Source organism: Antennarius striatus, chromosome 24, assembly GCF_040054535.1.
Source record: "Antennarius striatus isolate MH-2024 chromosome 24, ASM4005453v1, whole genome shotgun sequence".
NCBI lineage: Eukaryota > Metazoa > Chordata > Actinopteri > Lophiiformes > Antennariidae > Antennarius > Antennarius striatus.
This window is the reverse complement of record NC_090799.1, coordinates 7,548,169-7,575,000: the sequence shown is the minus strand read 5'-3', so window position 1 is coordinate 7,575,000 and position 26,832 is coordinate 7,548,169. Positions and strand designations below refer to the sequence as shown.

Here is a 26,832-nt window from a genome sequence, read left to right as displayed (position 1 = left end):
ATCAAAGGCTGGAGAGTCAGGATGAACACTAAACAATCTGGCAGAGAGCAGAAGGCTGAGCTGGCTTTTGAAGGGTAGCGACAGGTTGGGGAGTGGCTGCAGGTGTATGGAGGAAAGCAGGTGCAGGGAATGAACTGATTGTAGATGAGGCAGGATCTGGAATGATATGACATGTTGGACAAGAAAACAAAGAAAAGGAAAACTTAATTGTCCGGAGACATGACAATCTTTGACGTAATTTACGTCACAGATGGCACTCTGTGATTGACAAAATTGATTGGTTGACATGCCCAAGGGCATGGCAATCCCCAACGTAGGAGTTTGTTCAGGCTACGGTAGGATTGTGTGGTAATGTCCGAGCTCAGAGCTACACACTGACAAGCCGTTGAACTCAGTTAGCATTTGGCTAACTAGTTAGAGGTCCACTTCAGTCATGTGAGTGAGCGTGTGAGCACGCGTGTGTGTGCGCCTGTGCGCGCGTGTGTGGTTCGTGATCAGGCTACAAAAGCGGTGAGTGGTAACGAACTGGATCAGAGCTACACACTGACAAGCCGTTTGACTCAGTTAGCATCTGGCTAACTAGTTAGAGGTCCACTTCAGTCATGCGTGCGCGCGTGTGTGGTTCGTGATCAGGCTACGAAGTGGTTTGTGGTAATGATCTGGATCAGAGTTACACACTGAAAGTTCCTCATAAGCTGTTGAATTCAGCTAGCATTTGGCTAAGTAGTTAGCAGTCAGTGTGTCTGTGTGTGTGTGTGTGTGTGTGTGTGTGTGTGTGTGTGTGTGTCCGTCCGCCGGAGGCTCTCACCAGCATCACAGCGAACACATAACCAGTTACACATTAATTACTAATTCAGAACAATTGTTTGTGTTTTGGTGAATGAAAGCAGCTTTAGCTCTTGTAAGTGATCGGAGAGCTGCGTGTATCCACACACACACACACACACACACACACACACACACACACGAGCGCGCGCACGAAAATACAAGAGAAAAACTTACCAGTAAAATCCCATGTTTCATTAGTTTGCATTAGCTTAGCTCCCTTGTTATCCATGAGCTCTTGTTGTCCATAACGATTTTTCAGAAAACACAGTGTAATTATCTCACCGGCCGGTCTGATCATGTATACACAATGAGCCACGAGTGTTTGTTCAGCAAAGACTGAGGAGGCAGTCTAATCAACTGTTATAGCATGAAAAACAACAGTAAAAACACGAGAATTAGAGCGAAATATGTAGCGGTGAAGTTACTGAAAGTTAAAAAAGTTGCAGACAATAGCGATCGATCCGTAATGCAGGCGCATTGGAGTGGTAAACAAACGAACCTGAACGTGTGGGGGAGGGCAGTGTTGATTAGTCAGCTCAGAGTGTAGTTGGACATTTGGAAGCTGCATGACATCAATGAAAACACCATAATATGGGACCTTTAAGCTAAAGTTCAGTGTACCCCCAACTGGAAGTTTAACTGGTCACACCAGTACTGGAGGATGGTGGAAGCGGTTTGGGGGGTCCAGTGAATGGGGTCCGAGTCCACAACCTGAAAGAGTGGAGAGGTCTTGTAAAAATGTACATTTATTTATTTATTTTTAACGAGAACTTGTTTGCAGGTGGGTAATTGGTCAGAAAAATTAATGACAGGAATAAACGGTGGCGGAGGGGAGGCGGATTTGGCTGTCCTCAACAACTGCTGCAGCTGTTTCCATATGGTGGTTGGAATCTGCTCCTGAAGGCAGTTGTTAAGGTCACGTTGTGGGGGGTGGGTTGTGGCGAGAGTTTATTCATGATACAGGTGATGTGGTGAAAGGTGGCGCCGGGAAACCTGTCAATTTGGATATTAAGTCCAGTACGCACGGTGCCGGAACTTTTTGAAAACGCAACTTCTTTCATCCGCATCACTACGTTAATCAACACATTTACAAGCAGAACCACTCCCGGGAACGGCAAGAGAGAGGACTGGGATGTGTGGAAATTCACGCCGTTCGTCCTGGAGGACAGCTTCCATCACAGAGTTCTCCCATCAGCGGGCAGCTCGTTCCGATCCGACCCAGAACTGGCGTCGGCGTCTTTGGCGAGGAACGGGATTGAACGAATAAATAAATAAATATGTAAACTTTATCACTCATAAAGTAAGAAACAGATGAACAAATATTAAAGTGTCAAGCATGTTTATCAACGCATCTTTGACATGGAGCTGTTTTACGTCAGAAAATAGCCAGTTTTAGCTCCGTTTTTTACATGTAGACACGGGTCACATGCATGACGTCACAGCGGTTTTCGTCACAGGGAGACGCCCCCCGGATAGAAAAAGTTGTGGATACAGCGTCCACACGACAACCCACAGCCGGCGTTTTAAAAAAATTTCCCTTTGGCCAGCATGTTCAAAAAGTTGCATTTTCGTCCCGGGTATCTGCGTTGTCGTGTGGACGGAAGGCATAACCGCAAGAAAAAAAGTTGTGTTTTCAAACAGATCCGGCACCTTAGAGCGTTTGAAAGTGGGGATTTGTGACAGATTTGAGTTTCCTATGATGAGGGTGAGTTTTTGAATTGTGAGGGACCAGTCTAAAACCTTACGGAGGGTGTTGGTGTGGTTCTGGGCATTCAGGTGAGGGCTCCGATGAAGCAACTGTGATCGACTCAGATGTAATAGATTGGACACTCGGTGTGTTTGTGGGTGAGAGGAGAGATGGAGTTATTGAACGGAGCTATTACATCCACTCCTCACCCCACCGTCACATACACTAACGGAGGGGGGTGGTGGGAAGGAATAGAGGGGAGTGGAAGGAGGAGTGGGGACAGGTAAGGGGGGGGGGGGCGAGAGGGAGGGATGACGTGAGGTGGGGAAGATTCAGGGGAGGGAGGGGAGGGTGTGAGGACCGGGTGGTGATGGAACGCAGCCACCACCCCCAGGGTGGGGCTGCGTGTTGGGAGGAAGGGGTGGGACAAGGATCCGCTTGGGTCCTCTTCTGGTCCTATTGGTGGTGGGGGGGGCGCTGACATGGCTGACGTGGGAATCTTACACATTCTTCACTTGGCACTGCCTTCTCCTCTCCATCTTCTGCTGATCCAATGGGGCCCTTTTGCTTTCATGTGTCCTGAGCAAAGTTCCTTTGCGAGTTGCATTATGAGGTTCCTCTGTGACATCATCTTATTGGTGCACTTCTTGAACAGGATTGAAGCATTTATGGCACCCAGGTTAAGAATATTACGAAACACCACCAATGGCCATCATCATGTAAGAGCTTACACTGAATATTTCCTCCCCATTTGATCAAGCACATCTACTCAAACATTGGTTAAGTTGTGTTACTGTACCTAACAGTCTCCAGTTTAGCCTCAGGGCCACTTGTGATGTTGACAGCTGTGTGGATTGTAACATTTTTCCTTGGTTAGCACTGATAGACTGTTAGGGTTGCACTGTCACATTTCAGCACCTCTTTAGTGTGCACGGCCCTTTGCTCCTCTACAGATGGAGGAAGCTCTTGTCTACTCTTATTTACTGGACCATCTAGGCTGGTTTTCTGGGCCTTTAGTGCCTTGGAAAGTTCAAGAGAAGTAAAGAAGATATCAGTGGTGATATTTCCCCCCCTCAACACAAGTTACCTGTGTTGAATGAGTGTTTGTGAGGCATAAGCAACAACTTGGCATTGTAACAGCAGTGTCTCCAGCTGGCTGGCAGCCATCACAGCATTATTGAATCTTCATAATAGTTAATAATTTTTATTGTTAAGGTCTCATGATGACACTAATCTATTTTGAAGCAGGTTACAATTATTTTAATTTTGCAGAACTACATTGTTTTTTTTCACAGTTCAAGTTTAGATGTGTAATTACAGAGAAGTTATGTTGTGTCAATTAAATAATTAAAACATTCAATCATTATATTTGTAATTTAGTGTCCTGATTTGTTTTCATCTATTCCACCAATTTATTCTTGGATATTTTCAATGATAAGCCAAATTATATACAAATATTGTTCAAGCAGTCAAAATCACTGTCTATGGGAGTTTTCGCACTCGGCTCAACCCTGTTAATTATTAGACTACAGCAATCCTGGCATCATTAACGATTATTGAGCAAATGAGGGCCGGTCCGTGAAAATACAGTGGTACCTCTACTTATGAAATTACGTAAGTAGAAAATTTCATAAGTAGACACGCGTTTTCCATGCAAATACCCTAAACCGTTCCAAGGCCCCAAAAATTCCGACATAAATGCTTTATAAAGCATAAATATGCATCAAAACATGTAACAAATACATGTTACAATTAGATTATTACACAATAAATGAGAGTTGCGCATAACGTAAAAAACAAAGAATAGAGTAAAGAACAATAATGGCGGTCATTTACCTCTTAACTGCTGTCTCCATTGTTTTTTGCCCTCTTTGGTTCATGCGCTCCTATCTCACCATGCCGAAGAACAGAGTGAATTCTAGTCCTCCTTTTGAACTTCTCCAACCACCCACAAAATGCCTTAAACTCCTTAAACTTCCTTTTGTTTTAATAACGTGGTGATTGTAGATGTATTACGGCCATATTCTTTGGCGATATCAACCAAACGCATCCCTTTTTCATGCTTTTCTATTATCTCTTGCTTTATTTGTATGGACAAAAAAACTCTTTTCTTCATCTTTTCCTCTTTTCTCTGTCACTTTCTTGGGGTCCATAGCGAATAGTCAAAAGTTAATACAGCATATTTGCGCAAAACTATCAGAACACCTCACGGGTCGAGGGCCAAATGGCATAAACACCGATCTAGCTCAGCTCCACACAGAGGTCCCTCTTAGCCAATGGGATGCCAGGAAGGTACTAGGTGATAGCCAATGGCAGAGCAGCTATGAGAATGTTGCGTTCAGGAACGTGTGGGAGCTGTGGGAGCTGCGAGTATCAGCACATACTGTATTTTTACCTTACATAAGTCGAAATTTCTTTCGTAACCAGAAGTAGTATTTTCCTGCTGAGAAATTTCATCAGTAAATAAGACATTCGTAAGTAGAGGTACCACTGTATTGCCTTAGATGAAACCGGTCCGTGGCACAAAAAAGGTTGAGGACTGCTGCTTTACAAAGCGGTGATATATTGTAATTGTCAGTGTTAGTGTGTTCGTCCGTCTGCTGGTCCACCAAATATCTTCATAACCGTTGCCGATAGAAAGATGAAACAAAAAGCACATTACTCTGGCAGTAAAAGGGATGATGACCTTGACCTTGAGAAAACTAGGTCAAGGTCAAATTTTAACTTTTGTACAGTCAGGGTACACTTTTGAATTCAGGGGTGTCGTGGGATGTTACAGTCTCTGATCTCATTGGTTCCTGTTTAATTTGCAAATTAAATTTGACTGACATTTTGGTGTTTTTGGTAAGGATCCAGTTCTACAAAGTTAAATTAAAGCTTTCATGGTATGCTAACCATGAAAAACTGCCAAAGTGACAGTTGTTGGGTGAGGTTCTATCTTACTGTGATGATTCCTGTTCGTTGAGTGGGGTGGCTTCAGCTTGGTCCGCGCAAAGCAGTGGTGCGTTAAAAGTAATAGGAAAGATTGATTTCCTTTTTAATTACTTTTAACAATTTTCGAGCTTTTGTAAAGTAGATATTAGTGACAAAACGAACAGATCTCCTTGCCTTGAAATCCATTTTGAGTTGCTTCTTTCCGTTGGTTGTCCGTGGGACCGTCAGCGTCTCATGTCCGTCACCGTCTGTGGACAGCGGCGTCTGGGGAGCTCGCGCCGGGTCGCTGAGCCTGGCTGGCGACAACGGGCTGACTTCCGGGAAGCTGTCAGTGGTGTTGACCGTCTGCGCTCATTGGGTGACAACCGCTCTGCAACGACGGACACGCTCCCGACGTCAAATCTGCGTGTGTGGAGCCGCTCCAGAGCATCCGTGGACTGAACGAGAGGGTTTCACTTCACAGGTTTCTGAAACACTGTTGAATGGAGCTGGACGACCAATGGTGGGACGGACGCCTGGCTGCAGACACCCACGGGTGGCTGCGACAGAAAGTGAGTGAGAGAGGCGCGCAATACCGAACAGAGTTAGTCCCTACCTTTAGTTAGTCCCTACTTATTTAATTATATAATTTCCTGCGGGATTAATAAAGTATCTATCTATCTACTTTTAGTTAGTCCCTACCTTTAGTCTGTACCTTTAGTTAGTCCCTACCTTTAGTTCAGGGGTGTCAAAGTAAAATACACGGAGGGCCAAAAAAACAAATTAGCCACAAGCCGAGGATCGGACTGGTTCAGTGTTTATTAAAACATTGAAATGAACATAGCCTGTTGAACCAAGAGCTAACACAGTTTAATTATTTAATGATTACATAAATAAAGCAATATTTTCTTATGGATCTATCAGTAACTTCAAGGGGAAACTTTTTCAACAGGCAAACAGCAAAAAAAGTAAATGTCCTTCAAAAACCAAATATGTTCCTTAATATCATGATAGATGCATAAATGAAATTGCATGCATTATAATCTGAAAATACATTATTGTGCGTGTATTATTGCATGCACAATAATAATGTTGTGCATGCACAATAATAACACATTACTGTGCAAAAAATTAAAGTTGAAAAAAATTATTGTGCTGCTCTATGATCCTACCAATCACTGCTTTCAAATAGTAAACTAAAAAAAATCTAATCAGTTGTATTCTTTCTAATGGCTCTTATCTGCAATTTTTGCTGAGTCCATTCAACTGAAATAAATAAATACAATAAAATACAAAAATATATGGCACAGAGACAAAAAAATACATCACGTCTCGTAGAAAAAAATTTAACTGAATTTAAAACTGAAAATACATTACTACTTTGATGCTCACTTTTCTGAGGCTGTTCCTGATATTTGATGGTGTCTCATCTTTCCTACAAGTTCATCAATGTTTGGGATCAGGGGTCATTCAAGAGTCAGGCTCTGAGCTGAGGAAATCCTCAAGATTGAGTGAAGGTGTTTGTCAGACGGCTCCTGTGTGATGTTTTGTTCAGCTTCATTAGAGAGAACAATTGGTCACACAGGACTGTACTGCGTCTGAGCAGCTTGGATGTGCAGCTAGGGCATTGTGTGGGGGATGAAACGAGCAAACTCAAAAGGCCTTTTACCTCTCTGAACACACACTCTGACTCCCACCTGGCTTCAAACCCCCTGCTCTCAGCGTCCACCTTCCTTTTTGAGGAGTTTGAGGAGAGGAGTAGCTAAATCCAACTTCCGCTCTGACTGATGACAAACAATGAAACCAAAGCCCGCTTGTGGGCTGCTTGACTTCCGCCACCCTTGCATTGTGTGGAATGTAGTTTTGGTGTGTGCATAATACCAGTGGGCTGATGTGGCCTGCGGGCTCGTTCCAATAGTAATTAAAAATCATCTGGCGGGCCATAAACAATTCGTCATGGGCCAGATCTTGACTTTGACATATGTGCTTTAGTTAGTCTCTACCAGTGGTGGGCCGTCAGGGCCAGCAAGGCCTTCTCTGCTAGTCTAACATAACCAGAAATCATGATAATATTTATGATAAAAGTTAATTATATTTTAATGCATTTTCCTTAAATAAATATATTCAAATATATGTATAAATATGTAATTATACATTTGGATATAATATAATATAGGCCAACACTGGGTCAGTGTTCTATTTTTAGGTTAGTGAGGTTTTATCCAATCAGAATTCAGCTAGCTGTGTTCCCAGGTTGAATGAAATCTACCCAGGACCCTCAGACTCTAGAATGCAGGTATCCCAGCACTGTGAGTGAACAGGAACATATAGTTAATAGACAGATGCGATAGCCAATCAGATCACGAGTTGGCAATGCTAAGGCATTCTAGCTGGCCTCACGTTCACCTGAGATGTACGTGTCCTGTGATTGGATACCCACTCTAATTTGGCGGCGCTATGCAGACGCACATTTGAAGAGAAGCTCTAGTGAGAGGAGGGTCTGATTCCTGAAGAAGCTAACCTGTTCTAGCTAACCTGAGCTAGAGAACCTGAAATAGCTAACCTGTTCTAGCTGACTTGTTCTAGCTAACTTGAACTAGTTAACCTGTTCTAGCTAGTGGAGTGTTCTTGAGGAAAGAAAGGAGAATGGATTTTGTGTTTAAATCAGCCGTTTCAACAGTTGTTTCGGTGAGTACAAGCATTTCATTTATCTAAGTTTTCATGTTTAATGTTCTTGTAATTTAATTTCATTTATTTCAAATCAATTATAATGAAATAAAATGACAAATATACTAAAAATGAAAAAATTCTTGTTCTTCTGCAATGTGTGCAAATAATGTGGTGCAGTTGCACAGCTGTGTGATTGTAGTCGAAATATACAGTACAAAGAGACTTGTGTCCCTGCTGGAAAATAGCCTGTTTTATAGATTATAGAGGTGATGCAACATCTAGTAGTGTGTGTGTATGTCTGTATTTTGTTTCTCTAGCTGTGGTGTCATAAATGATGGTCATTTCAGTCGGTTTTATTCTGTGACGTAGTTGTGTGACGTCTATAAAGGTGTGGCCGCGGGGTTCTTCTGTGCAAGTGACCATAAATGGAGTGGGGCTGACGCCGGCTTTGTCCCATTTGAGAGAAGTTATAAACGTCTCAATCCTGAACGCTACATTGGTGGCAGCGGTGGGAGCTGGTCACAGCATTATGGGATGTATTTATGCAAGTTTGACTAAGGGTAGCATCACTGAAGGCCTAGGTATGAAATGCACGGCCCGCCACTGGTCTCTACCTTAAGTTAGTCCCTGTTTTTAGTTAGTCACTACCTTTAGTTGTTCCCTACCTTTAGTTGGACCCTGTCTGTTTAGTGCTTTTAAAATAGTTATTTGACACATGCCATCCCATGCTGAATGTCTATAGATCAAACTTATGAGGCAGGTGTTCATTCCGAATTTAGAGAAAAGACTTAAATAAATTCATTTTTGACATAACGTCTCCCTTTAACATTGTTATTTAACGTTCAAACACGCATTCCAAATAATGAGAAATGCTGAGTGCAGCACATGAGGCCTACACACTGCCATTCAACTCGTCTCAACCATATCTCACCTGTGTCCCACCTATGCGTCAACTGTGTCTCACCACTCTACAAAGGCTTTTCATTTTAGGGAAAGGGAATCTCCTCCACCAACTGATCCAGTTGATTGGTGAGGCATGGGTGAGGCTTTGGTCAGGCATGGGTGAAGCATTAGTGTGTAGGACTGTTCAACAGAAGTGTGGACTCCACTGAGCTGCAGTATTCAGACATCAAACACTTTACGTTCTCATTACTTGGTATGCTTCTTTAAATATGTAATAATGCACATTAAAGTTTAAAGTACTTTGTTTTATGACGCACACAATTAAAAGAAGTGATGTAGTTTTTCCATCACTTCCATCAATGTGTAACGCCTCATTAAAACACCCCCCCCCCCCTCACCCGGCTGATGGACAGGTATGTGGTCTTGAACTGCTGCATCCAAAGTTATCCATGTTTAACTGAGCAAGACAAGGCGCGCAGCGGCATCATCGGTGTCGTAGGTCACGTAATGCACACGGGAGGATTGACCCGACCAAGTCATAAAAAGACTCATTACATCCCGCTTCAAAGTGGTGATGTGTTGTAATTGTCAGCGTCCGTCCGTTTGTTAGTCCACCAAATATCTGTACAACCGTTGCAGATAGGAAGATGAAACAAAAAGCACATTACTCAGGAAGCAAAGGGGATGAAAATGAGATGATGACCTTGACCTTGAGAAGACTAGGTCAAGGTCAAATTCAAACTTTTGTACACTCAGGAACTGGACAAGATAGAAAGACGAGGGAGAAGGTCAGTGTAAGACCATAGATCAAAATTAGTGCTTTCCACAGCGTCCACACGAGAGGCTGAGCAGCTGCTTTGCACGGTCAGAAGGTAGCACTGTCATAGTAAACTTAGTCATAGTCAACTTTATTGTCAGATGTACCATATATGCAAGACATACACCACATATGAAATTACAGTCCTCACAGACCCACATGCAGTAAAAAAAAAACTGAAAGAACTGCCTTAGCGGGGGAGAGAGGAGCCGCTGCGTGTGCACGCGTCCTCAGCTTCATCATCCCATCAGGCACATTTTGTATTTCCGATACAACCAGCAAACACAATGTGAGGACATCTGTGATGACTTCATCGTAACTCCATTAAAGTGTGCAGCTGTCTATCTGTACCCTGGGATCTCAAACCCAGCATGTCGTCCAACAGGAGCTCAAACTGCCGTCCTACAATTGCCAGTCTCCTCAGCTCTACTTGAGACGCTACTTTACAGACCTCGTGGCCATCACCAGCAACCACTTCGGGCTGTGTCCTACAGCAAGACACCTAGCTGTCTACTTGCTGGACCTTTTCATGGACAGCTTTGATGTCACAGTGCAACAACTTCACACGGTCTCGTTCTCGTGTCTGCTTCTGGCCAGTAAGTTCAGGACTGAGCTCATGCTTTGTCATGTGACTGTTTGGTCTTATGGTGCGATTTTCTTTTCTTTTTTTTCCCCTCACTGCAGGCAAATTTGAGGACAGGGAAGAGCAAGTGCCCAGGCTAGATGACCTGGTCAGCCTGAACCTCGTGAGCTCCAGGAACCTGGTCCTGACTAAGAAGGATTTGCATCACATGGAGTTGTTCCTACTGGAAAACTTCAACTGGAACCTGAACCTTCCCACAGCTGCTCATTTCATAGAATACTACCTGTCCTTTGCTGTCCACGAGGGAGACCACCAAAATGGTTTTCCTATGACCTGCCTGGAGAAGACAAAACTGTACATGGCAAAGTACACTGATTACTTTCTGGAGGTTTCCTTACAAGGTAAGATGTATTCCATCAGAAGGTATGACCTCAACAAATTTCCACTATGTCATCACATGGAGGTTGCCATGTGGCACTCTTGTGCGTGAAGGTAAAATGCAATGACTGTCCCTCTTGCATGGTCTTGTCCACCGATGGAGGTCAAGGAGACGTTCTCACTCCGTTTATTCTTTTTGAGTTGCTAACTGTTTTTTAAAAATTTCAAAACTTTCAATCTTGTCTCACTGCCTCACTGAAGTAAAAGCAATGCTGTTACATCGTTCATAAACTATATATTAGAATCTACAGTCGTACCTTGACATACCAGCTGCTCCACATACGAGTTCTCAATCTGTCCATATTTTTGTTCAACATACGAGCAGAATCCGAGGTATGAGTCGTACTTCAGGACACCACCGCTAGTTGGTGGATGAATATAACATCAATGAGACTGGATCTCCTTCATGTAACTTATGTACAGTGCGCCCTTATGCATTCACGCATCAACATTCGCGACTTCACCTTGTCGTGGATTTTTGGTAGGCAGTCACGTGATACCGTACGCGCATTCTATTGGCTGACGGCATTTGGAAGTTCTCTCCGTTCTGTCAGTCTCGGACTTCTGTGAGACTCAAAAGTGCTTTAAACAGTCTATCAGAGTGTGGGAAAAGGTAATACAGATAGAAAGTGGTTTAATATCAGTATGCGGAGTGTTCATAAATGTTTAAATTACAATAAATATTAAGATAAATAGTTTGTCGCCATATCGCAGAATTCGTGATTCGAGTGTGGTTCCTGGAACACATTAATCGCAAAGAATGAGGGTGCACTGTATTCCATTTGTAATCTGCCCTGAACTTTGAGCGCTGCAGGAGTGTGTGCCGTTGACTTTGCTGTTTGTATGTGACACGCTCCACATTAACACATGGATTGACAAAGGGGGGCTGGAGGGTGTTGATGTCAGTGAAGCCATCAGTCACGACTACAGACTTTGCTGAGATCACTGGCCTATTCCACAACATTTCCTTGGGTTAAAGAGCTACCTGCTGGCAGTGCATTACTTATATAAAGATAGGTAGATACATAAATAGATACATAGATAGACAGATTGATCCCAAACTGGGAAATTCACAAATTAGTGTTCACATAGTAGAAGACAGAGGAAGGACAGTTGAGAAATGTGCATTTTAAAACTGTACAACCTTACATCAGTCATAACACATCTGACTACATGACCTGTGGTGCTTTTGCCCATTTATTCTTTTAGCTGGAGTCCTTTCAGTTGGGCTAAACCAGAAGTAAATTTACACTGGTACAAGGATGCTACCAGGTTCAGTCCTGGTGCCATCCTGATCCTTACTGCTTTATCTGATATCCAGTTATCACCCCATTATGTCTGTTTGTGCATATCTTTGCTATTTTACTGTGTTTGTGAGTGACAGGCGAGGAATGATGGAGACTTTTAAATAATAAACAAATGTTTGAGGCGTGTTAACATCACATCATACTGACAAAGCGATGAGCTCTGCAGACCGGGTCTTCACTCCCTCTGTTGTCGTACTGTCTGTGAATAAAATAGTACAGCTAGTGATGCTGCAGCACTATGACAAACGAGATTCCGCGTCATGTCTACCAGTCAGGTCTTCTTTGTAATATCAGTGTAAGTCTGGGTCGGAGGCAGGTCAGCCTGGATGGTGTCCTTCACACACAGCGTCAACTTTTCCAGTTTTTGCTTCCACTGTTCCAATTTTGCTCAAACATGTTACCACTATTGAATTAAAGGTAGGTTACAAAAAAATAATCCCCATGGCCACATTGATATGTGACATTGTCCCAAGGTTTTTGGAAACGGGGTGGTTCCATGTAGAGCGGTGGGACACAGTGACTGTCATCCACGCAGGATGCGTTGTGGCACAGAATGGAGGACAGCGGCCGGATTGCGTCGTTTGTCCTGCAGCCTTCACGTGTTGTCTTTCTCCTCACAGATCATGTATTTTTGCGCTTTGTGCCATCAATCGTGGGTGCTTCGTGTGTGGCCGCCTCCCGTCACAGCCTCTACCTGTCCCCAACGTGGCCGCCCATACTGCAGCAACTAACGGGCTACACGTGGGAGAACCTGATCCCGTGTGCTGAGAAGCTGCTGATGTGTGTATCCGTCTGCATATATCTGACATAAGATGGGCATTAACATGCTAACAGACGTAACACTATAGGACAAGGGGGTCAAGGGGGTCAAACTCATCTTCACCGAGGGCCACATCAGCATAACAGCTGTACTCAAAGGGCCAGATGTAACTAATAAATGTAACTCAATGTAATGTAAAATGTAACTACTCCTTAATGTTAAGTAAGTAACATTACAGTTACACTGAAAAACTTTGTTTCTCTGTTAAAACATAAATCCTTTTAATTTGTCAGGTTATTAAACCCACAGAACTCCATCAATCGAGGATCAAACTATCCAATGAATTAAGGAAAATAACATCAAACACAAGTCAGGACATTACCTTTGTTCAAAATAGGCTTTAGCCAAAAACTTCATTTCCCACAATGCAGTAATTAAATTATTTTTAGACACTCTGACCTTTAATTCTCTCGTGGGCCACATAGCATGATGTGGTGTGCCACATTTGGCCCTCGGGCCTTGTTTGACGCATGTGCTCTAGGATCTGATACAACAGCGCTCCAACTGTGTCTGTCCTTCCAGTGCACATGACAGTGACGTCCAAGCGGCCAAAAAGCAGAAATGCCTACAGCCTGGTCAGCAGCAGCCAGGCCCGTCCGGAATCCACAGTTCAGGCCAGACGGCCACCGTGGCCCAGTACCTCCAGTGGCCCATCATGGAGTACACCCAGCAGCCCTTTCAGTACGGTCTGGCCTATCCCCATCCCCAAGCATCTGCCTCCGACGTCAGCAACCCTGCCAGCCTGCAGGCTTCCAGTGGCCCCCAGTATGCCGTCTTACAGACCATCACTACCTCGATGGATCCAAAGCCAGCAGAGCCTACCAAGTCAGTTTGCACTACTCCTGAGCTGATCCGTCTTTTTTAGATTGGGTTTGATCACCTGAAGATACTGCAGGCAGAAATATGCTTTTATTTTGAAGAAACTGTATTAGATCAGTACAGCACCTTGAAACACAAGCTCCATGCACTGTGCATTATGCATAAGCCTCAATCTTCTGAAGAGTGTGCGTTAGGAACCTGTTTGGTTTGAGATGTGAAGTATGAATGTTGTGAGGTGCCTGCATCTCTTCAACCACTGATGTTACTGTAGAATTTAGCTGCAGACCAAAAGTTATGATGAGCCAAATGACCTCAGAGGTGGAACCGGACTCCAACCCAGTGCTGTGGCCTTGGTGACCCTGCTATGATAGAATGATAATTTAGCTTTGTAGTTGAAATAAAACAGTACGGATGTGGTATTGTTCTGTTTTGTTTTGTTTTTTTCTTTAATAGCTTTTGTAAAAACAAGAAAAAGAAACTTGCTTCTCCACATCTCATTGGGTTTACAGAAAGAGGCTGTTGCTGTTCTGAACACAGGATTTCACTCAGTGCTTTGCTCATTGGTAGTTTTAAATGAATCTGATCTGTGTTGAACTGAGATTTTAGTGTTTGTTTTCTGTAATATTGTCTAAGTTTCAAGTTTATTTATTCTTATATAGCCCAGATTCACAAACAATGTCTCAAAGGGCTTTACAATCTGCACATGGAGAATATCCGTCTGACCTTTGTGGACTGCGAGCAGTAGGACCCTCACATCGGATAAAGAACAACTCCCCCCAAAACCCTTTTAACAAGGGAAAAAATGGATGGGAGAAACCTCAGGAAGACTGCAGAGGAGGGACCCCTCTTCCAGGAGTGGACAGACGAAGCAATAGATCGCATGTACAGATTAACAACACAGTAATAATAACAATGACAGTAACAATAACAATAATAAATGTATGACAGAGGCATGCTGATCCATCCAGTAGAGCGAGTCACCACCAGCAGATGAAGCACACAGAGGTCACCAATTGCCGAGGATCCACCACTCTGAGGATCCACCACTCTGAGGACAGACCAAATAATGCCTAAGTCAATGTTAACAAAAAAGTAACAGTATACGATTACCCCTGCCAAAACCCAAAAACCACAGCTGAACCAAATGACACGAAACCAGACTCCCCTAGCGGATGGTGAAACAGGTCCATTGTGTAGCTTTTGATATCGCCAGCCACGGAAGCAGACAGAGGTAGCCGATTGCCGATGATCCACCACACAAAGGCCTGAGAGAGAGAACAGGAGAGGGAGGGAGAGAGATAGAGAGAACAGGGGTGAGAGTAGTGCTAGAGGGACCAGAATGGCAGAGAATTAATGGGAGGCAGGGGCCGAAGTAAGAAATCCTATGGCTCGTCAGCAGGACTAGGCTAAACCTGAACATTGAGACTGCCCCCCCCTATATTAGTTATATGTTAGGGAGAACAGATACGTTTTGAGTCTAGATTTAAAGATATCTACGGATTCAGACTGTCTAATACCTATAGGGAGATTATTCTACAGGAAAGGGGCACAACAGGAGAAGGCCCTCTGGCCAGCTGACATCTTTTTTACCCTGGGAACATACAAGAGACCTTTATTCTGAGAGTGGAGAGCCCTAATCGGAGTGTAAGGTTTAACCAGATCAGACAAGGAGGTTGGGGCAAGCCCATTAATGCTTTTATACGTCATTTAAAAGTACCTTAAAATCAGATCTAACATGAATCGGGAGCCAATGTAATGCAGCTAATACTGAGGTGATATGGTCAAATTTCCTAGTTTTAGTTAACATTCTTGCTGCTGTATTCTGAACCATCTGAAGGCCCCTAGTACTAGAACGAGGCAACCCCGACAACAGAACATTGCAGTAGTCAAGTCTAGAGGACACACAGGCATGAATTAGAATTTCATAGATAGAGAGGACCTAATTTTGGAGATATTACCTAGATGAAAGAAGGCGATCTTTGTCACCTCTTTAATATGCTAGTCAAAGGAGAGAGTTGAATTTAACGTTACTCCAAGATTCTTGACTGTTGAACTTTGGGTTATTAAACAGTTATCTACAGATATTGTAAGTTGTTCAAATTGGTTTCTAAGTTGGGCAGGGCCAATGATTAACATCTCTGTTTTGTCTGGGTTTAGGAGCAAGAAATTACTGGACATCCAACTATTCACGGCAGAAAGACAGGCCGGTAGTTTAATTAATTCAGATCGATCATCTGCTTTTATGGGCATGTAAAGTTGTGTGTCATCAATATAACAATGGAAACTTATTCCAAAGCTGTGTATAATTTGACCAACATACAGGGAGAATAACAAAGGACCTACTACAGACCCCTGAGGTACACCATATTTGACGTCGGAGAAGGTGGAAGTTTTATTATTGTAGGAGACGCATTGTGTCCTATCAGATAGATAACATTTTAACCAAGCAAGAGCTAAACTGCCTCTCCAGTCGGTCAAGGAGTATACAGTGATCTATAGTGTCAAACGCTGCACTAAGATCCAAAAGTAAGAGAACAGAAGTGGCATCAGAGTCCATATTTAATAGGAGATCATTTACAACTTTAGTTAGTGCTGTTTCAGTGGAATGGCGGGCCCGAAAAGCTGATTGGAATGGTTCGAAAAGACCGCTTAATGATAAATAAGCTAAGAGCTGTTGAGATACTACCCTTTCTAGTACTTTAGATAAGAATGGAAGATTAGAAACTGGTCTATAACTATTTAAAGACTCTTCATCAAGATGTGTTTTTTTTTAAGCAGAAGTTTAACTACGGCCAACTTAAAGCTAATGGGAACAACACCAGTTGCAAGAAAAAGATTAACTACATTTAACATAGTAGGGCCCAGCAATGGCCATAATTCTTTAACAAGTGCAGCTGGGAGAGGGTCTAAGAGGCACGTAGTAGGTTTAGAGGTTGAGACCAACTTCGATAATCCTTCAAGAGAGATGGTCTCAAAGTGTGTTAAAGAGACTAATTGGGTTTTAACACCCAGAGAACGAACCACATTAAACTTTGATCCAGGTGAAGCTGAAGAGGTAATCTTATGTATAATGTTATCGATTTTACAGCAGAAGAAATCTTGTAAATAACAAGCTGCTTGCCGTTGGCTGTTTCTGGGTCAATCTGGCTACGTTGTTAAACAGAAATCGAGGATTGTGTTTATGTTTTCTTATTAATCTGGAGAAATAGGCAGCTTTAGCGGTCAACAGAGCACGCTTGTAGTTTAAGACACACTCATGCCAAGAGATATAACTTAATTTAGATTTTGATTTACGCCATCTGCGCTCTAAACTCCTACAGGCCCGTCTGAGAGAGTGTGTCTTCTCATTAAACCATGGTGTAGACCTGCGCACCCCTATGGTTTTAGTTTTTAGAGGTGCAACTGAGTCCAAGAGACTAGACAGAGCTGAGTTTAGATCACTAGTGTAGTTTTCGATTGATCCTGTTACTACAGTAAAAGGAGTCAATACCTCAGGTAGAAGCTCACTAAGTTTATATACCGTTGACAAGCCGATATGGCAAGTAGTGACTACATCAGGAGTCATGCTATCCGGACAAATAAAGGCTGCTTTAAAAGTAATAAGAAAAGGGTCAGATATCACTGACGTAAGAGGAGAGACAGTCACAACAGTAACGTTTATACCACGTGATAGAATCAGATCTAGCGTATTACCGCTGGAATGAGTTGTTCATGTACCCATTTAGTGAAACCTAACATGTCAAGGAGGGTCAAGTAAGCTTTACGCAAAAGATCACGAGCCTTATTTAAATGAATGTTAAAAAATCAACAGTCACTATAACCTCATCAGAATGAGTAATTAGATCCAAAATAAATTCACCAAATTTTTCTAAGAATAGAGAATAGGGACCAGGCGGTCTATATACTACTACAACATGAAGCCTGCTGTTTACAGCTGTAGGCGATTGTTTTAGAACAAGAGCCTCAAAAGAGGTAAAATGAATACAGGTAGTCGTCGACTTACGACCGCGATTGGGACCGACAGATTGGTCGTAACTCGACTTGGTCGTAAATCGACTCTTAAGTAAAAATTAAATCCAGCAGCGCTGGTTCTTGGCTGGGGGTCGTCCGGATCGTCAGCTGGGGCAGCGTGTGGGTTGGTGGGAGCGGGAGACGATCTTTTCATAATCATTGTGAGCTTTGTCTGAATTGTTTGTTTCTTTTTCTCCTCATAAATTTCACGATATGGACGGAAAGCGTCGTTTGCCATCCGTTCAATCCTTGCAAATGTTTCTATGTTCTATGTGCATTTCTTCAAAGTGTGCACGGAGTTTATTTAACAGGGAAAAGCCTTCTGACAAGCCTTTGGTGGTGAACATTTTTTCTGTTTCCTCCTGTTCTTTCTCTGCTTCTCTTCTCTCTTCTTCTTCCACTCTTTCTTCTTCCAGCGCGATCAGTTCTTCATACAGCGCGATCATTCGTGAGTTCTCCAAGGAGAGGTTTTTTGCCAGTTTCACTATTTTCTCTCGAATCTGATCAAGTTCTTCGTCACTTTCAAATCCAGCAGAAGAGTTCACGTAACGCTTGACAGTTTTTCCATACGCCATTCATACATTTTTCCGTCACAGCCTCCTAAGCAGCCCAGCCCATCAGTAGTGGGCTGGGCTATTGATCTCACAGTGTGACTGAACAGCGTGTGTGCGCCGTGGGGACTGAAGAGAGCGCGGGAGTCTCAGAGCGTGAGTACTGTGGCTGGAGGGAATGCCCGCGTTACCCGGACATTGTGGTCGTAAAGTCGATCGGTCGTAAGTTGCATAGGTCGTAAGTCGACGACTACCTGTATCTAGATTAGAACTTTAGAGATTTTTTATTTAAGATTGCAGTTACCTGATAAAAACAAATTAGTGGTTTGGATGAGAGTTCAATACCTTCACTTCCTGTTGTATTACTGATACACCAGTAAAGGTCCATGAGGGTTGAGTCTCTAAACCAGAAGCAACCACTGGTTGAGCAGGATGCAGGTGGATTCTTTTTTTCTTTTTCTTTGCCTGTTTTAATTTTTAAGATCCAGCAGGTGTCAGTATACAGTGATACAGTATGGACACAGCATCGCACCTCAGGAGGCCTCATCTACCCATGACTAGTCAGCACCAAACAGTCTGAATGCTACCATGCTGGCTTTGTTGCATCCCGCAAAGCAGTGATATATTGTAATTGTCAAAGTTTGGTAGACAGACAGATGGACGAACACACAAATAACTTCGCAACCATTGAAGATAGAAAGATGAAACAAAACACATTACTTAAGCATAACACAATGAAATGTAAAATGTAACTACTCCTTAATGTTAAGTAAGTAACATTACAGTTACACTGAAAAAAATTGTTTCTCTGTTAAAACATAAATCCTTTTAATTTGTCAGGTTATTAAACCCGCAGAACTCCATCAATCGAGGATCAAACTATCCAATGAATTAAGAAAAATAACATCAAACACAAGTCAGGACATTACCTTTGTTCAATATGGGCTTTAAAAAAACGGTCAAAAGTGTGCTTTAGCTAAAAACTTCATTTCCCACAATGCAGTAATTATATTATGTTTAGAAACTGACCTTTAATTCTCTCGTGGGCCATATAGCATAATGTGGCGTGCCACATTTGGCCCTCGGGCCTTGTTTGACACATGTGCTCTAGGATCTGATACAACAGCGCTCCGACTGTGTGTCTGTCCTTCCAGTGCACATGACAGTGATGTCCAAGCGGCCAAAAAGCAGAAATGCCTACAGCCTGGTCAGGAGCAGCCAGGCACGTCCGGGATCCACAGTTCAGGCCAGACGGCCACTGTGGACCAGTACCTCCAGTGGCCTATCATGGAGTACACCCAGCAGCCCTTGCAGTACGGTCTGGCCTATCCCCATCCCCACGCGTCTGCCTCGGACCTCAGTCACCCCGCCAGCCTGCAGGCTTCCAATGGCCCCCAGTATGCCGTCTTACAGACCATCACTACCTCGATTGATCCAAAGCCAGCAGAGCGTACCAAGTCAGTTTACACCACTCCTGAGTTGATCCGTCTTTTGTTAGATTGGGATTGATCTGCTGAAGATACTGTAGGTAGAAATATGCTTTTAATTTGAAGAAACTTTATTAGATCAGTACAGCACCTTGAAACACAAGCTCCATGCACCGTGCATTATGCATAAGCCTTAATCTTCTGAAGAGTGTGCGTTAGGAACCTGTTTGGTTTGAGATGTGAAGTATGATTGTTGTGAAGTGGCTGTTAGTCTGCATCTCTTCAACCACTGATGTTACTGTAGAATTTAGCTGCAGACCAAAAGTTATGAGCCAAATGACCTCAGAGGTGGAACTTGACTCCAACCCAGTGCTGTGGCCTTGGTGACCCTGCTAAGATAGAAGGATAATTTAGCTTTGTAGTTGAAATAAAACAGCACCGATGTGGTATTGTTCTGTTTTGTTTTGTTTTTTTCTTTAATAGCTTTTGTAAAAACAAGAAAAAGAAACTTGCTTCTCCAAATCTCATTGGGTTTACAGAGAGAGGCTGTTGCTGTTCTGAACACAGGATTTCACTCAATGCTTTGCTCATTGGTAGTTTTAAATAAATCTGATCTGTGTTGAACTGAGATTTTAGTGTTTGCGTTCTGTAATATTGTCTAAAATAATAGTTCTGCTTTATAATGTGTGAAAAATGACATGAAATTCCGCAACATGAGCGAGCTGATTAAGTTTTTTTTGCCAGTAAGCATTTTAGCACTCATTTCCATATATGTACCACCTCTAGAGATTTTTTATTTTAAGATTGCAATTACTTGATAGAAACAACTTAGTGGTTTGGATAAGAGTTCAATACCTTCACTTCCTGTTGTATTACTGGTACACCAGTAAAGGTCCATGAGGGTTGAGTCTCTAAACCAGAAGCAACCACTGGTTTAGCAGGATGCAGGTGGATTCTTTTTTGTTGTTGTTGTTGTTGTTGTTGCCTGAAGGAAGTTTTAAGATCCAGCAGGTGTCAGTATACAGTGATACAGTATGGACACAGCATCACACCTCAGGAGGCCTCATCTACCCATCACTAGTCAGCAACAAACAGTCTGAATGCTACCATGCTGGCTTTGTTGCATCCAGCGAAGAAGTGATGCATTGTAATTGTCAAAGTTTGGTAGACGGACAGATGAACGAATACACAAATAACTTTGCAACCGTTGAAGATAGAAAGATGAAACAAAACACATTACTTAAGCGTAACTCAATGAAATGTAAAATATAACTACTCCTTAATGTTAAGTAAGTAACATTACAGTTACACTGAAAAACTTTGTTTCTCTGTTAAAACATAAATCCTTTTAATTTGTCAGGTTATTAAACCCACAGAACTCCATCAATCGAGGATCAAACTATCCAATGAATTAAGAAAAATAACATCAAACACAAGTCAGGACATTACCTTTGTTCAAGATGGTCTTTAAAAAAATGGTCAAAAGTGTGCTTCAGCCAAAAACTTCATTTCCCACAATGCAGTAATTAAATTATTTTTAGACACTCTGACCTTTAATTCTCTCGTGGGCCACATAGCATGATGTGGTGTGCCACATTTGGCCCTCGGGCCTTGTTTGACACATGTGCTCTAGGATCTGATACAACAGCGCTCCAACTGTGCGTCTGTCCTTCCAGTGCACATGACAGTGACGTCCAAGCTGCCAAAAAGCAGAAATGCCTACAGCCTGGTCAGGAGCAGCCAGGCCCGTCTGGGATCCACAGTTCAGGCCAGACGGCCACCGTGGACCAGTACCTCCAGTGGCCCACCATGGAGTACACCCAGCAGCCCTTGCAGTACGGCCTGGCCTATCCCCATCCCCACGTGTCTGCGTCCGACCTCAGCAACCCCACCAGCCTGCAGGCTTCCAGTGGCCCCCAGTATGCCGTCTTACAGACCATCACTACCTCGATGGATCCAAAGCCAGTAGAGCCTACCAAGTCAGTTTACACTACTCCTGAGTTGATCCATGTTTTGTTTGATTGGGATTGATCTGCTGAAGATACTGTAGGCAGAAATATGCTTTTAATTTGAAGAAACTTTATTAGATCAGTACAGCACCTTGAAACACAAGCTCCATGCACTGTGCATTATGCATAAGCCTTAATCTTCTGAAGAGTGTGCGTTAGGAACCTGTTTGGTTTGAGATGTGAAGTATGAATGTTGTGAAGTGGCTGTTAGTCTGCATCTCTTCAACCACTGATGTTACTGTAGAATTTAGCTGCAGACCAAAAGTTATGATGAGCCAAATGACCTCAGAGGTGGAAGTTGACTCCAACCCAGTGCTGTGGCCTTGGTGACCCTGCTAAGAGAGAAGGATAATTTAGCTTTGTAGTTGAAATAAAACAGCACTGATGTGGTATTGTTCTGTTTGGTTTTGTTTTTTTCTTTAATAGCTTTTGTCCATCCATCCATCCATCCATTCTCTTCCGCTTATCCGGGGTCGGGTCGCGGGGGCAGCAGCTTAAGCAGGGAAGCCCAGACTTCCCTCTCCCTAGCCACTTCATCCAGCTCCTCCGGGAGAATCCCAAGGCGTTCCCAGGCCAGCCGGGAGACATAGTCTCTCCAGCGTGTCCTGGGTCGTCCCCGGGGCCTCCTCCCGGTAGGACGTGCCCGGAACACCTCACCAGGGAGGCGTCCAGGAGGCATCCTAACCAGATGCCCGAGCCACCTCATCTGGCTCCTCTCGATGCGGAGGAGCAGCGGCTCGACTCTGAGTCCCTCCCGGATGGCCGAACTCCTCACTCTATCTCTAAGGGAGAGTCCGGACACCCTACAGAGGAAACTCATTTCGGCCGCTTGTATCCGGGATCTCGTTCTTTCGGTCACGACCCATAGCTCGTGACCATAGGTGAGGGTAGGAACGTAGATCGACCGGTAAATCGAGAGCTTTGCCTTTCGGCTCAGCTCCTTCTTCACCACGACAGACCGATACAGAGTCCGCATCACTGCAGACGCTGCACCGATCCGCCTGTCGATCTCCCGTTCCATTGTACCCTCACTCGTGAACGAGACCCCAAGATACTTGAACTCCTCCACTTGGGGCAGGATCTCATCCCCAACCTGGAGAGGGCACTCCACCCTTTTCCGACTGAGGACCATGGTCTCAGATTTGGAGGTGCTGATTCTCATCCCAACCGCTTCACACTCGGCTGCGAACCGTTCCAGTGAGAGTTGGAGATCACGGCTTGATGAAGCCAACAGCACCACGTCGTCTGCAAAAAGCAGAGACGGAATACTGAGGCCACCAAACCGGACACCCTCAACGCCTTGGCTGCGCCTAGAAATTCTGTCCATAAAAGTTATGAACAGAATCGGTGACAAAGGGCAGCCTTGGCGGAGTCCAACCCTCACTGGAAACGAATCCGACTTACTGCCGGCAACGCGGACCAAACTCTGACATTGGTCGTACAGGGACCGAACAGCCCTTATCAAGGGGTCCGGTACCCCATACTCCCGAAGCACCCCCCACAGAACCCCCCGAGGAACACGGTCGAACGCCTTCTCCAAGTCCACAAAACACATGTAGACTGGTTGGGCGAACTCCCATCCCCCCTCAAGGACCCTGCGGAGGGTGTAGAGCTGGTCCACTGTTCCAAGGCCAGGACGAAAACCACACTGCTCCTCCTGAATCCGAGATTCGACTTCCCGACGGACCCTCCTCTCCAGAACCCCTGAATAGACCTTACCAGGGAGGCTGAGGAGTGTGATGCCCCTGTAGTTGGAGCACACCCTCCTGTCCCCCTTCTTAAAAAGGGGGACCACCACCCCAGTCTGCCAATCCAGAGGCACTGTCCCCGAAGTCCACGCGATGTTGCAGAGGCGTGTCAACCAGGACAGCCCCACAACATCCAGAGCCTTTAGGAACTCCGGGCGGATCTCATCCACCCCCGGGGCCCTGCCGCCGAGGAGCTTTTTAACTACCTCGGTGACCTCAACCCCAGAGATAGGAGAGCCCGCCTCAGAGAACCCAGACTCTGCTTCCTCATGGGAAGGCGTGTCTGCGGGATTGAGGAGGTCTTCGAAGTATTCTCCCCACCGAGTCACAACGTCCCGAGTTGAGGTCAGCAGCTCCCCATCCCCACTATATACAGTGTGGATGCTGCACTGCTTCCCCCTCCCGAGACGCCTGATGGTGGACCAGAATCTCTTCGAAGCCGTCTTGAAGTCGTCCTCCAAGGCCTCACCGAACTCCTCCCACGCCCGGGTTTTTGCCTCAGCAACCACCAAAGCCGCATTCCGCTTGGCCTGCCGGTACCTATCAGCTGCTTCAGGAGTCCCACAGGCCATAAAGGCCCGATAGGACTCCTTCTTCAGCTTGACGGCATCCCTTACCGCTGATGTCCACCAACGGGTTCTGGGGTTGCCGCCACGACAGGCACCGACCACCTTACGGCCGCAGCTGCGGTCGGCCGCCTCGACAATGGAGGCGCGGAACATGGTCCACTCAGACTCAATGTCCCCCGCCTCCCCCGGAACGTGAGTGAAGTTCTGCCGGAGGTGGGAGTTGAAACTCCTTCTGACAGGGGATTCCGCCAGGCGTTCCCAGCAGACCCTCACAATACGTTTGGGTCTGCCAGGTCGGACCGGCATCTTCCCCCACCATCGGAGCCAACACACCACCAGGTGGTGATCGGTTGACAGCTCCGCCCCTCTCTTCACCCGAGTGTCCAAGACATGCGGCCGCAAGTCCGATGACACGACCACAAAGTCGATCATCGAACTGCGGCCTAGGGTGTCCTGGTGCCAAGTGCACATATGGACACCCTTATGTCTGAACATGGTGTTCGTTATGGACAGTCCGTGACAAGCACAGAAGTCCAACAACTGAACACCGCTCGGGTTCTGATCGGGGGGGCCGTTCCTCCCAATCACACCCTTCCAGGTCTCACTGTCATTGCCCACGTGAGCATTGAAGTCCCCCAGCAGAACGATGGAGTCCCCAGTGGGAGCGCTCTCCAGCACCCCCTCCAAGGACTCCAAAAAGGGTGGATACTCTGAACTGCTGTTTGGTGCATACGCACAAACAACAGTCAGGACCCGGCCCCCCACCCGAAGGCGGAGGGAGGCTACCCTCTCGTCCACCGGGGTGAACCCCAATGTATAGGCACCAAGCCGGGGGGCTACAAGTATACCCACACCTGCTCGGCGTCTCTCACCATGGGCAACTCCAGAGTGGAAGAGAGTCCAACCCCTCTGGAGAGGACTGGTACCAGAGCCCAAACTGTGTGTGGAGGTGAGCCCGACTATATCTAGTCGGAACTTCTCAACCTCACACACCAGCTCAGGCTCCTTCCCTGCCAGAGAGGTGACATTCCACGTCCCAAGAGCCAGCTTCTGTAGCCGGGGATCGGATCGCCAAGGTCCCTGCCTTCGGCCACCGCCCAGCTCACAATGCACCCGACCCCTATGGCCCCTCCCACAGGTGGTGAGCCCATGGGAAGAGGGACCCACGTTGTCCTTTCGGGCTGCGCCCGACCGGGCCCCATGGGTGCAGGCCCGGCCACCAGGCGCTCACCTTCGAGCCCCACCTCCAGGCCTGGCTCCAGAGGGGGGCCCCGGTGACCCGCATCCGGGCAAGGGAAAACGTGTGTCAGTGTTTTTTGTCATCATATGGGGTCTTTGAGCAGTACTTTGTCTGGTCCCTCACCTAGGACCTGTTTGCCATGGGTGACCCTACCAGGGGCAGAAAGCCCCAGACAACTTAGCTCCTAGGATCATTGGGACACACAAACCCCTCCACCACGATAAGGTGACCACTCAAGGAAGGGTAATAGCTTTTGTAAAAACAAGAAAAAGAAACTTGCTTCTCCACATCTCATTGGGTTTACAGAGAGAGGCTGTTGCTCTTCTGAAAACAGTGCTTTGCTCATTCTTCCCCTTTTCCTTCCGGCTTTTCCCTTCAGGGGTCGCCACAGTGAATCAATTGCCTCCATCTAGCCCTGTCGTCTGCATCCTCTTCTCTCACACCAACTATCTTCATGTCCTCCCTCATTAGGTCCATAAACCTCCTCTTTGGTCTTCCTCAAGGCCTCCTGCCTGGCAGTTCAAAACTCAGCATCCTTCTACCAATGTATTCACTATCTCTCCTTTGGACATGTCCAAACCATCTCAGTCTGGCCTCTCTGACTTTATCTCCAAAACCTCTAACATGTGCTGTCCCTCTGATGTACTCATTCCTGATCCTATCCTTCCTGCTCGCTCCCAGAGAGAACCTGAGCATCTTCATCTCTGCTACCTCCAGCTCTGTCTCCTGTCTTTTCCTCAGTGACACTGTCTCTAGACCAAACAACATCGCTGGTCTCACCACAGTTTTGTACTCTTTTCCTTTCATTTTAGCTGAAAGTCTTCTATCACACATCACACCTGACACTTTCCTCCACCCGTACCATCCTGCCTGTACACGTTTCTTTACCTCTTTTCCACACTCTCCATTGCTCTGGACTGTTGACCCTAAGTACTTAAAATTCTCCACCTTCTTGATCTCTTCTCCCTGTAACCTCACTCTTCCACTTGGGTCCCTCTCATTCACACACATGTACTCTGTCTTACTGCGGCTAACCTTCATTCCTCTCCTTTCCAGGACAAACCTCCACTTCTCTAGCTTCTCCTCCACCTGTTCCCTGCTCTCACTACAGATCACAATGTCATCTGAAAACATCATAGTCCATGGAGATTCCTGTCTAACCTCATCTGTCAGCCTGTCCATCACCATAGCGAACAAGATGGGGCTCAGAGCTGATCCCTGATGCAGTCCCACCTCCACCTTGAACTCCTCTGTCACACCTACAGCACACCTCACCACTGTGTTACAGTCCTAAACATGTCCTGCACCGCTCTCATATACTTCTCTGCCACTCCAGACTTCCTCATACAATACTACAGTTCCTGTCTGGGCACCCTGTCATAAGCTTTCTCCAGATCTACAAAAACACAATGCAGCTCCCTCTGGCCTTCTCTGTACTTCTCTATCAACATCCTCAAAGCAAATACTGCATCTGTAGTACTCTTTTTTGGCA

The 26,832-nt window shown here is 45.2% G+C and overlaps 1 protein-coding gene and 2 long non-coding RNA genes across 3 annotated transcripts in view; 1 reads left to right on the top strand and 2 right to left on the bottom strand.

The window, feature by feature from the left end:
• Positions 1–5,931: 5,931 nt before the first annotated feature.
• Positions 5,932–19,867, top strand: LOC137591656 (cyclin-J-like). The gene is made up of 5 exons (XM_068309794.1): positions 5,932–6,000; positions 10,204–10,414; positions 10,503–10,802; positions 12,767–12,926; positions 19,502–19,867. Exons 1-5 carry the CDS (start codon positions 5,932–5,934, stop codon positions 19,854–19,856), a joined length of 1,095 nt encoding a protein of 364 aa, XP_068165895.1. The 3' UTR covers positions 19,857–19,867.
• LOC137591658 (uncharacterized) overlaps positions 14,190–26,832 on the bottom strand; it is a 26,330-nt gene continuing 13,687 nt past the window's right edge. The window contains exon 4 of the long non-coding RNA XR_011034699.1: positions 14,190–15,050. This is a non-coding gene — a long non-coding RNA (uncharacterized lncRNA). The remainder of the gene's footprint in view (positions 15,051–26,832) is intronic.
• Positions 19,740–26,832, bottom strand: part of LOC137591657 (uncharacterized) — an 11,888-nt gene continuing 4,795 nt past the window's right edge. The window contains exons 2-6 of the long non-coding RNA XR_011034698.1: positions 21,947–22,118; positions 21,326–21,818; positions 20,630–20,759; positions 19,998–20,166; positions 19,740–19,869 (exon numbers count right to left, since the gene is read on the bottom strand). This is a non-coding gene — a long non-coding RNA (uncharacterized lncRNA). The remainder of the gene's footprint in view (positions 19,870–19,997; positions 20,167–20,629; positions 20,760–21,325; positions 21,819–21,946; positions 22,119–26,832) is intronic.

What these genes read in the sequence shown, in the direction of transcription:
- LOC137591656 (XM_068309794.1), top strand. Translation starts at nt 5,932, where the DNA reads ATGGAGCTGGACGACCAATGGTGGGACGGACGCCTGGCTGCAGACACC. An exon ending in CTCGTGTCTGCTTCTGGCCA is followed by an intron (nt 10,415 to 10,502) that starts GTAAGTTCAGGA and finishes CCCTCACTGCAG; the next exon opens with GCAAATTTGAGGACAGGGAA. An exon ending in TGTGCTGAGAAGCTGCTGAT is followed by an intron (nt 12,927 to 19,501) that starts GTGTGTATCCGT and finishes CTGTCCTTCCAG; the next exon opens with TGCACATGACAGTGATGTCC.